The sequence below is a fragment of the Antechinus flavipes genome, chromosome 6 (assembly GCF_016432865.1).
Source record: "Antechinus flavipes isolate AdamAnt ecotype Samford, QLD, Australia chromosome 6, AdamAnt_v2, whole genome shotgun sequence".
NCBI lineage: Eukaryota > Metazoa > Chordata > Mammalia > Dasyuromorphia > Dasyuridae > Antechinus > Antechinus flavipes.
The window spans coordinates 38198705-38215800 of NC_067403.1; the positions used below are offsets into that span (position 1 = coordinate 38198705).

The window sequence follows — 17096 nt, forward strand, 5'->3', positions numbered from 1 at the left end:
AAAGCAGAGCTTTTTACGGGGTTGTTTTCTTAAATAGAGAAGTATTATTTGGGAACAAAACTGTCTGAAGTCTTGAGAGCTCTGCTGCTTCACTGAACTATCTGCATTCAAATCCATTTGGGGATTCAATCCCCATCCAGGTATTTCCTAATATCATGCAAAATATTAGCTGAGACTTTAAACTGAGGTTGGTTTGGTTTTTTTAAGTGATTTCTGTTGAGTTAGTATGTAGTTTTTCATTCTTCATGTGGCCCTTTTGATGCGACTCCCACAGCAAGCCGTTGAAGCGCGGTCATGAATCCTATCTCGCAACTTTCAGAGACCAGCAATGGAGTCTTGTATTAAGCATTTTATAAATCTTGGGAGGAACAGTGAACGGTTGCCATATTGTGTTTGGGGAGCACATGGCGGTTTAGAATTGTCCACAGGCCAAAGCTTCCTTTCTTAAAGGAAGTTCCTCAACAGACACACCAGGTACCACCAAGTTCTAGCCTAAAGAACCGTCCTTTCTCATCTGATGGATGCCTTTCATATTAGTGCCCTTACTATCTATGAATACTGAGAAGGGACATGGATACCCTATGGACATCATAGTAGAGTCAGAAAGTTCTGTAGTGACATCCTGCTTCTGACATGGGTTCTCTAACTGTGAACAAGCCACTCCCCACCTTTTTGGGCCTCAGTTTCCTCAGTTGTAAAATGGTAATAATATCTGCAGCATCTCCTTCATAGAGTTGTCATGAATCATTTAATACCTCAAGTCCCCTAGGCACCTTAAACCATAAATCACAGGGCAAACATTCATGTGTCGACTGTGAGTCAGTTGGTCAACAAACATTTATTAAGTACCTACTGTGTGCCAGACACCAAGGAATAAGAAAATTATAGGTTTAGTAAAAAAAAAATATATATATATATATACACACAGAGAGAGAGAGAGAGAGAGAGAGAGAGAGAGAGAGAGAAAGAGAGAGAAAGAGAGATCATCATATGGCCTTCCAAAGAAAAAGTCCCTTGTTCTCTCAATTCTAAAAACTGAGGGAGCAGAGATAAATATCAGCCTTCTCCAAAATGATCAGTATCATTTATGATCATTTAACGAAATGATCAGTATCGTTTGAGATCATTCAACCTTTGCTGAGAAGTGTGAACATTCCAAGTAGAGAATACACAGCAGGGCCCGGTGATCGCCCTGGGGCTCACACAGGTAAATGATGTAAAGTTGTCTAGGAGTGCAAAAGCCCCGTATAAATGGCCACTCAGTGGTGAGTGAGCTCAAACAATATCAGCCAAGACCCACTCATCACATCACGGTTGCTCCAGGCTCTGGGGTGGTTCCAGATATAGAGAATCACAAACTCTCTCTCTCTCCCTCCACCCACTGCCATCTTTTATTTCCCTTTCTCTTCTCTCCCTCTATTTCCCCTGCTCTTTTTCTAGGTTGGTCCAAGTCAAAATTACCTAAATCCTACTCCAAATGAATTTTCCATATGTCATACAGGAAAAAAAAAAAGACACCAGACTCTCCTGATCTGTTCATTGCACTTAAAGCCAACCATCCATGACATTTGGAGACATAATTAACTTGCCTTCCCAGACAACTGGGATTTCCTGAAGCTGTTGGGAAAAAAAAGGACCTACCTGGTCTGAAAATGATATTCCAGGTCACAGCGCTGCAAAACTTCCGAACAGTGTTCTGTGAAAGGGCAGGTCACCATGAGCTTATTCAAGAGCTTATTGACTAGGATACTGGACTTTTTGCAGTTCTGTAATATGATTGTCTTACGATCCACGGGACAAAAGTCTTTTTCCACTAAAAAGTTCGTAAGGCAGAGCGTGCAGTAGGTATGGCCGCAGGGAGTGTCCAGGGGCTCCAGCAGAGCTTGAAGACAGATGTGACAGATGAGGTCATCATCTACTTCCTCTGCATAGCTGTAGAAGTGGTTCTCCTCTGGGGAGTGGGTTTGGCCACAGATGGCACATAGTGTTTCAGGGCTGAAATCCGGGTCTTCAAAAGGATCTGGCTGAATCATGACTGGGTAAGGGGCTGATGTGACCGAAAAACCAATTAAAAAGCAGTTCTTTAGGTAGTCCCTCAGTATATCCTGGGAGCCATCCACATACCTAAAGGAAAAAGAACAAGGAATCTAAATAACTCTCATATAAATTGAAGACCGAGACCTCGGGAGGGCACAGTGCATTGTGGTTCAGTGGGTGGGGAACTGGCTGAAGCTTTAGAAATCTGTGGCATTAGTACCAGCTCTAATGCTGACATGTGATTTTGAAGAGTTACTCGGTGTCTGTTTACCTCTACTTCCCCATCAATCAGAATAGGGACAATGATATTTGTTTCTTTAACCTCATCACCTGGGTGTGGAAAGAATGAACTAATAATATCCATGGAGCACTGTGAGTACCTCAGAAGAAAGGTACCATAGAAAAAACAAAGTCTTGTTAATAAAATTAAATAGTTTGGTGATTTATAAGGGAAGAATGTCCTGACAGTCAGAACAAGGAGGAAAACAGTTAACTCTTTGGTATCTTTCTCCATTCTTACTTCTCTCTTTCTTCTAAAAGATTTTGCAGTGGAAATATGTATGGAAGAATTGCACAGGTTTTACCTGTATTGGATACTTGCTGTCTGGGGGAGGGAACACAAGGTTTTCTGGGGGTGAATGTTGAAAACTATCTTTGCAGATATTTTGAAAAATAAAAGCTATTAAAAATTTATGGAATAAAAAAAATTTTTTTTTAAGTATTCGCAAGACACAGACACAGAGTGAGAGGAAGTATGGTATAGTAAATGATTTAGGCTCCAGGAAGATTCAAACTCAAATTATACGTCTGACACAAATAAATTGGGAACACCTAAAGAAGTCACAGAACCTTTCAATGTCCCTAGACAATTACCTAAGGACATGGAGAAGAATTGTAGCTCTGAACTGGAAGAATAGTCTTGTTTTGTTTTTTTCTCACTAGGTGGTCCCTAAATCAATTAAATTATAAGTCCAGTCCAAATAAAGTATAAATTCAAAATTTAAAAGATAGAGACCATATTATGTGGATTTATAAGCTTATGATTATTATTATTTTTTCTTTTTGCTGAGGCAATTGGGGTTAAGTGACTTGCCCAGGGTCACCCAGCCAGAAGTGGTAAGTGTCTGAGGCCGGATTTGAACTCAGGTCCTCCTGACTTCAGGGCTGATGCTCTATCCACTGTACCACCTAGCTGCCCCTTATGATTATTTTTTGAAATAGCTAAGAAAATTAGAATAAAACCATAGCTTTAGAACTTGAAAGTCAAAATTGAAAAACTCTCAATTTACAGAATGGGGAAAGTGAAGCAAACTATTTGCCTCAAATCTCAGAAATAGGGTGTGAATCCTGGTTCTCTGACCCTTAAGCAGGTGCTACTTCCACTGGACCATATTGGTTAGCTTTTAACTAAATTGCATACTGGGTGAAAGAAAATAAAACCTAGGGCTAAATGCAAGAAGGTTGCTCTAATGCCTCCTGAAATAGAAACAACCTATGAATGAGTTTGTCCCACAAACATCTGGGACAGGATTGAAGAACACTGATTGACAGCTCAGCCAGCCAATGACAGGAGATAACGATGTCTACTGAAGACTGAACAAATCCTCCATTGATTTAACATGAGAGGGTCATGGGCTGCCTATCTCCGTTGCTTCTTCCCAAACGTCAGAAAAATAGCAGATGTTATTGAGTCCTCAGACTCTCTACCTTCCCGTCTTATAAATGGCAGGAGGGAGAGACTTCTAGCTGGACCTCCAACACCCCTAAAAAGAACAATCTTTCTAGATGCTCCAATGTGTTCATAATCCGGAGAACCTTCGTTTCTCTTGCTATTTTTCCTTGTGTGAAGATACCCTTAAAAGAAAAATAAAAAAGAGCTAACCGAACAGCTCCTATCTGTTCTTGAGCTCCCAGGGAATTCAAGGGTTCCCGGATTTTTACATTCTGATGTCATAAAACATTCCTTCGATTCTCAGGAAGGACAGGATTCCCGGTGGGATAACAGGATTCCCAGTGGGACAACAGGATTCCCGGTGGGCCAACGGAATCCCTGAACTCACAGGATGCTGTGATGCCTTTTGCCCAGCCCTAACTTTATTACTCTGCTCGGGGAGCCGAATTGTCCCCGCCCTTATAGCCCAAACACGCCACTGGAGCCCTGTTACATAAATCACTCCTTTAGTATTCTCCACCAGGGGTCTAAAAGACTCAGGGCACCTTTTTAAGGTGCCTAATTTACAACCAGGAAGTCACTAAGGCCACGGACAGAATCTGATTCAACATTAAGAGAAATTTAAGATCCTGGAGCGGGTTCAGGACAAAAAGGTTCCCCAAACTTTGTCTCGTCTCAGGCAGAAATAAGGCTTCAAGGTTTCCAATGGAGTGCAAAGCCCCATAAATAACTTAAAAGGAAAATGGTTTGGAAATAGCCCAATGGTGGAAAAAGTATGCTGCATCTCTTGGCCCACATCGATAGGGTCTGTGGATAGTTTGTACAAACAGAGACTTATCATGGAGAAAATGTTTACTTCAGACTTTCACTGAATGGGGCTGTTTACATATCTATAACCGATTCAGATGCTCAAAACAGTCACTTTCCAGGCAAGAGATGAAGGTAAAATCTGCCATAGGAAAGCACTGAGTGGGATCAAAGATTGAAAAGGACCTTAGAGAGGACCCGAGTTCAAATACACTCTCACTTACTTAACACTTACTAACTTATAGCTATATGACAGAGGAAGGAAAGAAAGAAGGAAGGGAGGAAAGGAGAGAACGAGAAAAGGAGGAAGGGAAGGAAGGAGGAAGGAAGGAAAGAAAGAGGGAGGGAAGGAGGGAAGGAAGGAGGAAGGAAGAAAAGAGACATAAACAAAAAAAGAGAGAGGATGAGAGAGAAAAAGAGAGGGAGGAAGAGAGGGGGTAGGACGGGGGAGATAGAGAAGGCCAGAGAGACAGAGAGAACAGAGAGGGAGAGAGAAAGAGAAAGGAAAGAAAAATCTTAGAGAATTTCACGGCTCAAGGTCACATAGCAAGTAACCCAAGTCAATAGCATGGTTACAATTTGAACCAAGTCCTTTATTTTTTAAAGAGCAGCTAGGTATGATGCAGTGGATAGAGCATCCAGACTGGAGTTAGGAAGAGTCAGGAAGACTCATTTTGAATTAAAATCCAGTCTCAGATACTTACTAGCTGTCTGACCCCAGACAAGTCACTTTAATCCCATTTGCCTCAATTTCCTCATCTATAAAATGAGCTGGGGAAGGAAATGAAAAATTACAGCATATCTTGGGCAATAAAACCCCAAATGGAGTCATAAAGACTCAGATAAGACTGAATGACAACTTCTACTCTTAAAATTATACTTGATGATCCAAAAACTTAGGGATTGAAGGAGAATATAATCATTTAGTCCAGCTCCTTCACTGGAAAATACAGAACCCCAAGAAAAGTGGGAAAATTCTTCTCCACTAGAGCAAAAATATACTGAATAGAACTACTTTTAATTATTAAACTATAAAAACAACCTAAATGCTCATCAATTAACTAATGTTTGAAAAAGTTATATACATAGAAGCAAAAGAGGCATTATTTTGATTTCTTTTAGCTGAAAAGCAAGTAACTGTTTTATGGGGCCACGGCTCTTACTTCTTTCTGTTTTTTTTTTTTTTTAACAGATATTAACTTGATATATGTATGTAGAATAAGTTTATGTACTTTCTGTGAGTTCTTATTCCTATATATTTAGTCAAAAGGAAATTTCTGATTAGAATCATCTGATGAAAAGAGGCTGTTTTTTTTCTTTTTTAATGTTGTTAAAATATACCTTTAATATTCAGCACCAAGGGCTTCAAACATTTAAATATACTTTTTAAAGTATATGTATCACTATGCCTAATTTATAACCAGGAAGTCCTCAATTAGGAAAATTTCTAACATTTAAGCTTGAGGTTGGGTTTGATGCCTAATATTGTTTCTGTCTCTCTCCTTTCTCTCTCTGTCTCTCTCTTTCCTTCCTCTCCTCTCTCCCTTCCTCTCCTCCCCCCCCCCCCTCTTCCCCACCCCACCAAGGGTGAAAGTGGATGCATCTGTTTGTCTCAATCTGTCCATCTGTCTCCTGGTTATATTCAGAAATGGAAAGGGGCACTTGGGTAAGGAGCAAGCCTTTCCCCACTTCTCTCAGTCCTTGAATAGACTGGGTACTCTGTGACCGTCAATCCAAGGCCTTCTAGGTTATCTCTCTTTTCATCTCACCTAGCTCCTCAGCCTTCTCTTCTATTTCTCCTTTTCCTGCTTTCCCAAGATCTTGGCTCTCCATTTCCAAACCACTTCCCAAATCTCTTATCCAGCTCTCCCTCTTATATCAATTCCTTTGGATGAAACCAGGTCCATCCCACAATGCCTAGATGGATTCAAGGAGTCCAGACCAAGTTTATACTCAATAAACTTGACTAATTCCATCAAGAAATTTTTACTTTTAATGTCTTTTAAGTGCAAGGGATAATCAACAGGACCCCATCTTTATATTGTAGTCTACATTTGTAGCAGTAACATGGCCACATCCCAATTCTTACTTGAATGCATTATTCTAACACAAGATTGGGACACTTCCCTGGGCCTCAGCAAAGATCCAGCTCAAGTATTTCTAGGAAGCCTTTCTTTCCTAACTGCTAGTCCCCTCTCTCCTCCCTTCCAAATAACCTAGTATTTAGATAGATTCCATTTTTTGGTATTTCTTGATTTTATGCTTTTATATGTAATTCTTTTCTCCATTCAAATGTAAATTTCTTGGGAGTAGGGATTATTTCACTCTGTATTTATATCCCTTTATGTCAGGAACATGTGCCCACTTGTTTGGATTTGTTGTTGCTTCTTGTACAACTCTTAGTGACTTAATTTTTTTTTTTTTAACAAAAATACTGGAAGCTTATTTAACAGATGAAGAAACTGAGGGAAACAGGCAAAAATGATTTGCCCACAGTCACACAGCTCGTGTCCGAGGCTGAATTTGAATTTGGAAAGATGAATTTTACTGACTCCAGCACTGTGCATTATGGTGCCTCCTTCTAATCCTAGAAAGATTCCTACTTTCCACCAAGACTCAGCTTAAGTCACTTTTCACATTGCCCTCTTGAAATAATTTTTAGGCAATTGCTACATACATGCTATATACCTCAGATAGAATTCAGGCTCCATAGGTCGGGGGCTGTTTCGTTTTTGGTTTTCTATCATCACATGATTAACACAGTGCTATTTTAAATAATATTTATAAATATTTTGTCATATTGAAAAACAGTGTGCATGCTAAAATGGCTATATGAAATTTATATTTACATATATTATTTATATTATACTTACATATAATATACATAAATTTATATACACAAATACAAAGCTGAATGAATAAACAAAAAGCAGGAGATGTTATAGAGCAAGTGATAATTCATTTTTAAATGTAAACAATTGCTAAATAATTTATTTCTTAAAAATGAATTTCTCTTTCCTCTGGGTCTAACTCAAAGTACTACTACCCAGAGCCTTCTTCTAACTCCCCTTACTAAATATAAATTTCTCCCTTAAATTTTTTTTTTTCCCCTGAGGCAATTGGGATTAAGTGACTTGCCCAGGGTCACACAGCTAGGAAGTGTTAAGTGTCTGAGACTAGATTTGAACTCTAGTCCTCCTGACTAGAGTGGTGGTAGAGCTGGTGCTCTACCCACTACGCCACCCAGCTGCCCCCTCCCTTAAGTTTTTTAAAGCATTTTGGACCATTCCTCTTTTTTACCTTAGACCAAATATCCTTCCTGTACATGTCTTATTCCCCCCATTCCCCAAATAAGATTATAAACCCTTTGAAGGACAGGAAAGGACATTTAAAAAATCTTATGATCCTCAATGCTTTGTACAATAAAAAGAACTTAATAAATACCTGTAAATTTTAATTGAATAAAATGGTCAAATGTTACTTAGTATTAGAACTAGCTCTAGAACCTAGGTCCAAATCTGGCCTAAGACATATATTACTTCTGTGACCTTGCCATTTAACTTGTCTTTAATTTGTTTCCTCACCTATAAAATAAGGTGGGGAGGGAATATAGACTCAATGACTTCTAAGATCCTTTAAGATCTAACTCTATGATCCAATTTTCTTGACTCTTCGGACAGCGACGTTTCTAATCGCATTATGCTACATCGCCTTTTCTTTATTTAAATGCAGCAGACAAACTCAGCCTGGCAGCCCAATAATGGGAAAGATGACTGGGAAGGTTAAAAAAAGTGATTACATCTAATGTTGGGCTACTGGGGACAAGGGGACGCTTTACCTGGCACCCAATGGAGCTAGAAGATCAAAACAAGAGCTGATGGTTTTCTATCATCTGCTTCAGAAGAAAAGTTTCCCCAGCACTTCTGTATTAAGTAGTATTCATAGTCACTAAAAGGAAGCTAAATTCTGAGTAATTGCAAAAACCAATAATGGTCCTGGTGAGCAGGTAATGAAACCTATTCCGAGACACAGGCAGGCAAAATGTTGCTACCCTGTCGAGTCGGGGTCATTCTGTGGGTTGGTTTTGCTTAATAGCTTTCCTTTGTCACAAAGGGGAGTTCAATTCCAGAGGCAGAGGAGTAGAACCAAGGAAGGGGAGGGAGGAGAAATATATATATATATATATATATATACTGAAAAACTAATTTTTAAAAGTCTATTTATTAAATAGGGAAGCTAGGTGATACAGTAGCTAGAGCATTAGGGCAGGAGTTAGAAAGATAAGAGTCCAAATTCAGCTTCAGATACTTCCTAGTTATGTGAGTTTCCTAGTTATTTGACCCTGTTTGCCTCAGTTCCCTTAACTCTAAAATGAGCCAAAGAAGGAAATAGCAAACCATCGCCTTATCTTGGCCAAGAAAACCCCAAATGGTCATAAAGACTCAGGCACGATTGAAATATCTGAATAATAAATTTCTTAAAAGTCGAGATTTACATTCAGAATTCTAAGTTCTATCTATATTTTTCTATTTCTTTTATTTCCTATTCCTATATATGTTTTCTTTGCCAATTTTATTTAATGAGTTATATTGGGTTTCTACCCAATTTTATTTATTTGATCAATTTAGTTTTTGGTAGTTAACATACTGGAGAAATTTCTTGAATATTGTACCTATCAAAATCACATCAATATTGCAAACAAGTATACTCCATATGTTTCAAAACTCTGATTTTCCTGCTTCTGATATTTCAAAGGTCCCAGAACAAAAGGATTCCTGAGATTCATCAAAGTAACCTATGGTTAAGACTGATGTTTTTTTCTCTAACACAGATTTCTTTTTTTCCTCCTTTGCACAGTTTGAATTCTCTGGCACTCTCTCGTACAGACAAACCAGGCTCTTAATTTAATTTTAATGTCAACACTCATGTGTATCTTTTTTAGCCGTGCTTTAGATTAAGACTAGATAAACAGAAACAGATTGTGAAAAAGTTGACCATCTAAGCAACTTTGTCCGCTTCAATAGAATTAAATGGGCAATATTTTTTTAAATAATAAATTATTTACCTAATTATTCTTATTCTAATTAAACTATCTCAGGAGTATTTAAAGTATCTTATTTATATACAGATGAGAGTATTTTAAGATATTTTAGTTATATACAGCTGATAATTAAGAAGAAGTTACAACACAAGTGTTAGAAGTTAAACTATTTCCATTAAAGAATAAAATAAATGGTCTGAGATTGAATGAAAAATGTCAAGCCAATCTGTTTGAATTTAAATCGGTGATATATAAATATTAAGGATTTAAGTCATATATGTAGGAAGCAGAGATGGGGAAATGCTGTGGAATTTTTAATCTGGCTTGTAACTCTACAGTGAGATCAAGAAATCCTCCTTAAGATAGATTTGTAGATCTATAGTGAGATCAAGGGATCCCCCTAAGAAAGGTGTGTGGATCTATAATGAAATCAAGAGATTCCCATGCTAAAAAATGTGTATGGCTCTATAGTGAGCTCAAGGAATCCTCCCTAAAAAAGGTTTGTAACTTACAGTGAGATAAAAAAGGGAAATCTCCTTAATGGGTACCACCCCCAAGTGGTGTGTCTTTGCATGGAATTAGACTTTTAAACAGCACATTCTGGCAAGAGTAAAGGGAAGGCCATCAGTGTGAATATGAAAGGCCACAAAGGCCCATGAAGCTCCATCCTACCCCAGCTTTAACTCTGATCCTAGAGAAATTTAACGAGACTCACCAAAAAACGGGAACAAGTGTGAGGCAACAAGTTGTGATGGGAAAAAACAATGGATAAGGGAGTTAGGTGATTAGGTTCCATCCTTTTTCTTCTATGAATATGGGCAAGTCATTTCCCACCTCCCATCTCTCAAACATAAAATACTAAGTTAGAAGTAACTGTCATATCAAGAAAATAATGGCAGATTTGAAGGAAGAGTATATGGATTCAGATCCCAAATCTGACACTTATTATGTAACTTGTGACTCGATTTCTCCTTGTTTTCCACCTTAAAAAGCAAGAACATACCCAAGGAGTTGCTAAAACACAGAACAGAGTCCCAGGTCTCCAACAATAAATGAGCAAGAGTATTCTGTGCTGTTGTGAAGTCTCTATTCTTATGTCTAAAGGGCAAAGCATATTGTCACTGAAAACTTCAATCTTTCCCACGTACAAAAGGTTATTGATTGTGATCAATCAATAGAATCTTAGGACTAGAAGGAAATTCAGGGGTCAGAGGATCATGGATCTGGCAATGGACATGACCCAAGAAGTCATCCAGTGGATAAAAGCCCGGAGGGAATCTCTGGTTTGCCCAAAGCACTGGTCAGATTCACAGCCTACTCCTTTGATTACAGATCCAGGGCCCTTCTGCTCTATGACACATTCCTCCCTTCCACTCAGTACAAGAGTCTCTTCTCCAAATTCTCAGACTGACTGACTAGTTTTCTTGACTTTCCCTGAATACTTCGAGTAATGGAAAGCTTACTATTTCACATGGCAAATAACTCTAATAAACTTTCTTAAACCTCATAACTGTCACTCATTGATCCTAGTCTATTATCGGACATGGAGCACAACTACTCAGACTTCATCTGGCCTTAACTCACCCCTTCAACCATTTTCTAAAATAAAATGTCCCTGCTGCCTTCAATGATTCCTCACGTAACTGGTTTATAAGAATCTTTAAAATCCCTCCCCTACTCAATCACCCTTATCTAGAAAGCCTTCATTTTGTCAATATATCTATTAAAATGCAGCTTCCAGATTTGACCTCAGAGTAGTTTTTAATGGTTCAATGTCAATGTGGCAAGACAAGAATCTGTCTGTCTCACATTTTGATCGACAGATAAAAACATAAGATTTTATGTCAATCAACTGTGCAGATGACACAATGCAGGGAGGGGTAACTAATATCTAACTAATAAAAGTCAAACACCAAAAAAGGTCCTGATAACTTGAGTATTTTGGCCAAACCTACTAAGGTAAAGTTTAACAGGAATCAATGGTCATCGTTGCAATTGTGTACATCCATTTCACAAGGATAAAATGGCAAGTTGGAAAATAATTATTCTGAAAAAGCTCTAGGAGTTTTAGTGGACTGTAAGATCAATGAGTCATCAGTGTGATGGAACAGTCAAAAAAAGGGAAGACAAATGATGGGATGCATTAAGAGGCATTTTGCTTCCAGAAACAGGAAGGTAATGATTGCCCTATCTGACCTCATTTAGAGTATTATCATGTTCATTCCTAGGCATGAAGATTTTTAAAAAGACATAGCTAAAGCGAAACATTGTCCAAAGGAAAGAAAATCAAGATGGTGAAGCTATTCAAATGGTGTTCTGGAATAGGATGGTTTCAGGATGTATTTTTTAAATTCCCATTGTACCACCAAACTGTGTTCTGAGTAATTAAAGGGTTGTCATAGGGAGGAGAGATTAGATTTGTTCTGCTTTGCCCTAGAAAGCTGAATCAGGAGCAATGGGTAGAAGATACTATGTTGTGCCACAGTTCCCTTTTAATGTCCTGACCCAGTTTCCCAGTTGTCCTATTTAGTTACTCTGCCTCAGGTTATAACCTTTCCCTCTTAATGTTTGATGAGATAAAGGTTTCATATCTTTAGGCTATAATCATTCCTTCTTAATGTTTGACAGGATAAGGTCTATCCATTTTAGACATCATTAGAAGATCAGGAGCCTCTCCAGTACCTCCCTCCATTATGTCATTGTTCTTGTTATCCTATAAAAGAGTATTGCTGTCGCTAAACTCAGGGCTGGATTCTTTGAGACGATAGTCTCATTCAGCCCTGGGACCAAACATGGATCATTTGGTCCCAGAAAATCTCTCCATTTAATAAACTATTAAATCATTCTCTAATCTCTGTCTTGCTCAGTTTCTCTGGCATTACAACTAAGCATTAAATATGACATCAAGAATAATTTCCCAAGAGTGAGTGCTGTCCAGAATTGGAATGGGCTTTCTGGCGAGCTGGTGGGTTTGTTCATCTAGATGACCTTTTGGGGGTTTGCTACTTTGGGAGTCCATGAATATGTTGGATTAAAGGTTTCCAACTTTCAAATGTGCTCTGTTTTGTTTTACTGAGCTTCTTTGTTATCAAAGGAAGATTCAGTGGCATGAGATATATTGAGAAAATTATTATGGCATTAAAAAATCATCAATTTTAAAATATATATACAATGTTTTACTTCTTTTTTAAGAAAAAGGGAATATCATATATATGTGCACATATAATCATTTTAGTTACTTTTTAAAAAAGCAGTTTTGACTTAAATCACAACCATTCTGTGAGATGGGCAATACTGATATTACAGCCCCATTTCACAGTTGAGAAACAGGATTAGAGGAGTTACAAATGACTTGACCAAAGTCATAAAGCAACTAAGAGGCCCCTCTAGTTTTCTGCCTCCTAGTTCAAGGATCTTTCCACCATAATAGAGAGTAAGGGAAGGGAAGAAATCCTTTCTGGGCTATTCTATCTCACATGTCCTTAAGAGTAGAGCACTAGTCTTGTATTTGGTGCCTTTAATATAAACAGTCACACATATGGTAAATATGGTCTCCAAAACAAAATCTGAAGCTAAACAGATTCAGCTACAGATGGAATGGAAAGGAACAGGGACAGGACAGGTGTTTGTGGGCCGATGCAGAATACTGAAAGCATCTACTTGGAAAAGAGCATAAACAACTCATTAAGGAAACATGTAAATAAGATGTAGGTATTGTCAATATGGGGGAACATCAAATAAAAGTGAATGGAGGGTACTACAGAGATGGGGAGATTAAGGAAAAGTCAATGTGAATAGAAGCAAACCAATACATCAGAACCAAATACATAAAATATAGAGTGAGAGAAACCTGGAAAATAGTGAAATGAAGAGTTCCTAGTAGACAATTAGAGAGAGTTTACTTTCTGATTTAAAAGCCAAGAAAGGACATTAAAAGGCTGGTTACAAATGATCATAGCTTTCTGGAATAGGAATGTTTTAGTTCCTTTATCCCCTGGGTCTCCGGATGCATCTTTTATACTCTTACATTTAAGTTTAAGAGTCCCTCTGTACCCAAAAAATGTTTCTCCATTTCCTCATTTTAAAACGGGCACAAGAATGTAAACTATAAAACCAAATGTATGAAAAATGTTAATGGTTAAACATAACATTCATCAGGCAAGAGACTGATGTTAAAACAACAGACTCATGGAGATGCTAGTTTCTGGTATTCTTCCACCTGAAGAAGAAAAATGCTTATTTTTTAAAAATGTTCATGAGGTCCTACTAAAAGAGTTTGTAGATCACTAAGAGACTAAAACAGCATTATTTAAGTGTGCTTGAATTAAAAAAAAAAAAAAAGAATCAGTAATAGTTCAATTCATCTTGTATCCTGAGCACCTCCAGGCTAGCTAGTGGTACTTCTGTGGCCATGAACAAGATACTTAGTCTTAGGCCTCAGCTTTCTCATCTAGAAAACAAAGAAAAGGTTGGACAGTGTTCTCAAAGTTTTTCTAGCTCTAAACTCTTAATGACCAACTTATGCTAAGCATTGTGGGAGATACACAAGAAGAACATACTACCTTAATTTTAAAAAATAATTTATTTAGGTCTTAGATTCATTCAGTGCTATGGACATTCATTAATGATATAATACAGATATTATTTTGGACATCAAAGGAACACAGATTTTAAAATATCATCCCTGCACTTAAGAAATGATGACGGGGATGGCTCCGGAGGAATCTGGAAAATATGCATCCTGTAGCAGAGCCAGGAAAACCATTTATGTGATAACAGCAACATGGCAGAGAGAAACAAATTTGAAAATATGGAGAACTTTGATCAATGCAGTTGATGCAATCTAAAGGACCAAAGCCACCTTCTCAGAGAGAAGTAACAAACTCAGGATGTGGATTGAGACAGATTGTTTTAGACTTGGCCAATGCTGAAATTTGTATTTGCTTGACTATATACATCTGTTACTATAGTTTTCTTTTTTCTTTCAGGTTTTCTGAAGGAGTAGGAGAGGAAGAGGAATTTGATTTATTTATGAAAAGCTGAAAGAAATTTTATTTTAAGGGGGAGGTTTACAGAGAAAAATATAATATTAAGGTAAGGTATGATACAGCAAAAGAATAATGCAGATAAAATACTTCATAGAAATTTGAGAAGAAAAGAAACAACTTCAGTCTGAGGGATTGAGGAAGGCTTCATAGAGGAAATAGCATAGGAGCAGCTAAGTGGCACAGGGGCTAGAGTAATGACCTGAATTCTGATTCAGCCTCAGACACTTGCTAGCTGTGTGATCCTGCGCAAGTCACTTAACTCCGATTGCCTCAAAAAAAAAAAAAAAAAAAAAAGACTTCCAAAGCTTTGAGTTCAAGTGACCTAAAGAATGGTATATACAGAGAGAGGAGTTTTGAGGAGGGACAGGCTTGAGGGAAAGGAGGATGTCCCATTTTGAATTTGAAGTGCCAAAATCTCTCATTTCATCCTCTCCCTCCTATCATCCCACATCTCTCCTGCTCTTTGTGGCTAAACTTCTTGCGAGGGCTATCTACAACAGGTGGCTAACTTCCTCTCCTCTCACTCTCTTCTTCACTCCCTACATTTGGGCTTCTGATCTTGATGTTCAATCACAACTGCTCTTTCCAAAATAACCCGTGACTTCTTAATTTCCAAATTCAGTGGCTTCTATTTCTCATCCTTTTGGACATTGTCGATCATGCCCTTTTCTTTGGATACTCTCTTCTCCATATATTTTTGGGATTCTCTCTCTGTCTTGCTGTCTGTATATTTCTCTGTGTAGTCTCTCTCAGTGTGTGTGTGTCTGTCTCTGTTTCTCTCTAACTTTGTCTCTGTCTCTCTCTGTCCCGATTCTCCTACTATCTACCTGACAACTCCTCCTCTGTCTCCTGTAGAGGGCAGGAACTCTGAAAAGGTGTCCTTAAATCTAGGACAGCAGGGTATTTATAGTTAAGTACCTACTCAGTGGGAGATAATGGTTCTCTAAGCACATACTTAATGTAATGAATCCATCTAGCTGGAATAGGGTAATGTGGTGATGTAATGTTCTCCAGTTGTACATGTTCAGTGTGAGGTAGTGATGTAATTTTAAAGTATTTAAAGGGAGTCTCAGCCAGGGACACAAGAGAAGAGGCCAGATTCCAGACTCCGACTTGGACCAGCCACGTGGCCCTCCTGCCTCCTTCACTCCTCCCCTAAGACCAAGGACTCGGGCTGATCCTGAGGGCCTCCAGAGAGCTAGTCAGGACATTACAGTTTCCTTGATGTGACCTCATCCAAACTGTGGCTGTCCCCCAGGACTTTTCCCTCTGTACTATTTCCCTCAGAGACCCCATCAGTTCCCATGAATTCAATGATCATTCCTTTACTGATGATTCTGAAATCTATTTATCCAGCCCCAAACTCTCTGTTGGCCTTTGGTCTTCCATTTCCTGCCATCTATTAGACATCTTGAACTACGTCTTAAAGATATTTTAAACTCATTAAAACAGGATCTTTAATCCCTAAACCCCTCCCCTCTTCCAAAATTCCCTATTTCTGCTGAAAGTGTCACGATATTCCCAGTCACCTCCTTAGGTATCATTCTCTATTCCTTACTCTCACCCCCTCCCCCATATTCAATCTATTGCCCAGAGCCTGCAGATTTTCACCTTTGTAATCTCTTTTGAATGTCCCCTTCTTTTCTCTGATACCTCGGACAACCTGATGCAGACCCTCAACTCTTACTACCTGGACTACTGCACTAGCCGGATGATGGTTATGTCTGTCCCGAATCTCTGCTTACTCCAGCCTGTTCTCCTCTCAGCTACCCAAGTGATTTTTCTAAAGCTAAGGATCTGATCTTTCTACTATCTCCCTATTACCTCCAGGATCAAACACAATACCAGCCATTCAACACGTGAAGCCCTTAATAATCTGATACTCCCCCCTCCCTTTCCAGTATTCTTATACCTACTCCTCTCCACACACACTCTGTAACCCAGTGTCACTGGCTTCCTTGCCTTTCCCAGTGCAAGACACTCCCATGCATGGGAAGGAAATTTCCTCTTTCCTGCCTCTTGGCTTTTCTGGCTTCCTGTAAATCTCACCTAAAGGCCACCTGCTAGAGGAAGACTTTCCTAATCTCTTAATTCTAATCCTTTTGGTTGATTATTTTTATTTCTCTGATACATAATTTGTACGAATCTGTTTGCATGTCATTTCCCCCTTGAGGTCACAGGCTGTCTTTTGCTTCTGTTTGTGAGTGCTTAGCACAGTGGTCAGCGTAGGGTAGACAGTAGCAGCTAAATCCATCAGGCAGTTGGGAATGTGGAAGAGTTTGACATTTCGATGAGGAGCTTGCCTGAGATGATGGTAGCAGAATACGTGGACAGGAGAGAAGGGGGAAAGCATGAGAGACATGGGGGAGTCAGGAAACCTGGCTAACCAAACACAGAGGTCACCTGCATAGTGACCCCCTGGATCAGAGAAGGACTGAAGGGAGAAAGCACAAAGAGAAAAAGCTGGGAGGATATAGAGTTTGGGGACTCG

The 17096-nt window shown here is 38.8% G+C and overlaps 1 protein-coding gene across 2 annotated transcripts in view; it reads right to left on the reverse strand.

The window, feature by feature from the left end:
- LNX1 (ligand of numb-protein X 1) overlaps positions 1 to 17096 on the reverse strand; it is a 208647-nt gene that overhangs the window by 108288 nt on the left and 83263 nt on the right. For both annotated transcript variants that reach the window (XM_051964277.1, XM_051964278.1), the window contains exon 2: positions 1642 to 2124. In XM_051964277.1, coding sequence (XP_051820237.1) covers positions 1642 to 2033 — 392 coding nt within the window. In that variant the 5' untranslated portion in view covers positions 2034 to 2124. The remainder of the gene's footprint in view (positions 1 to 1641; positions 2125 to 17096) is intronic.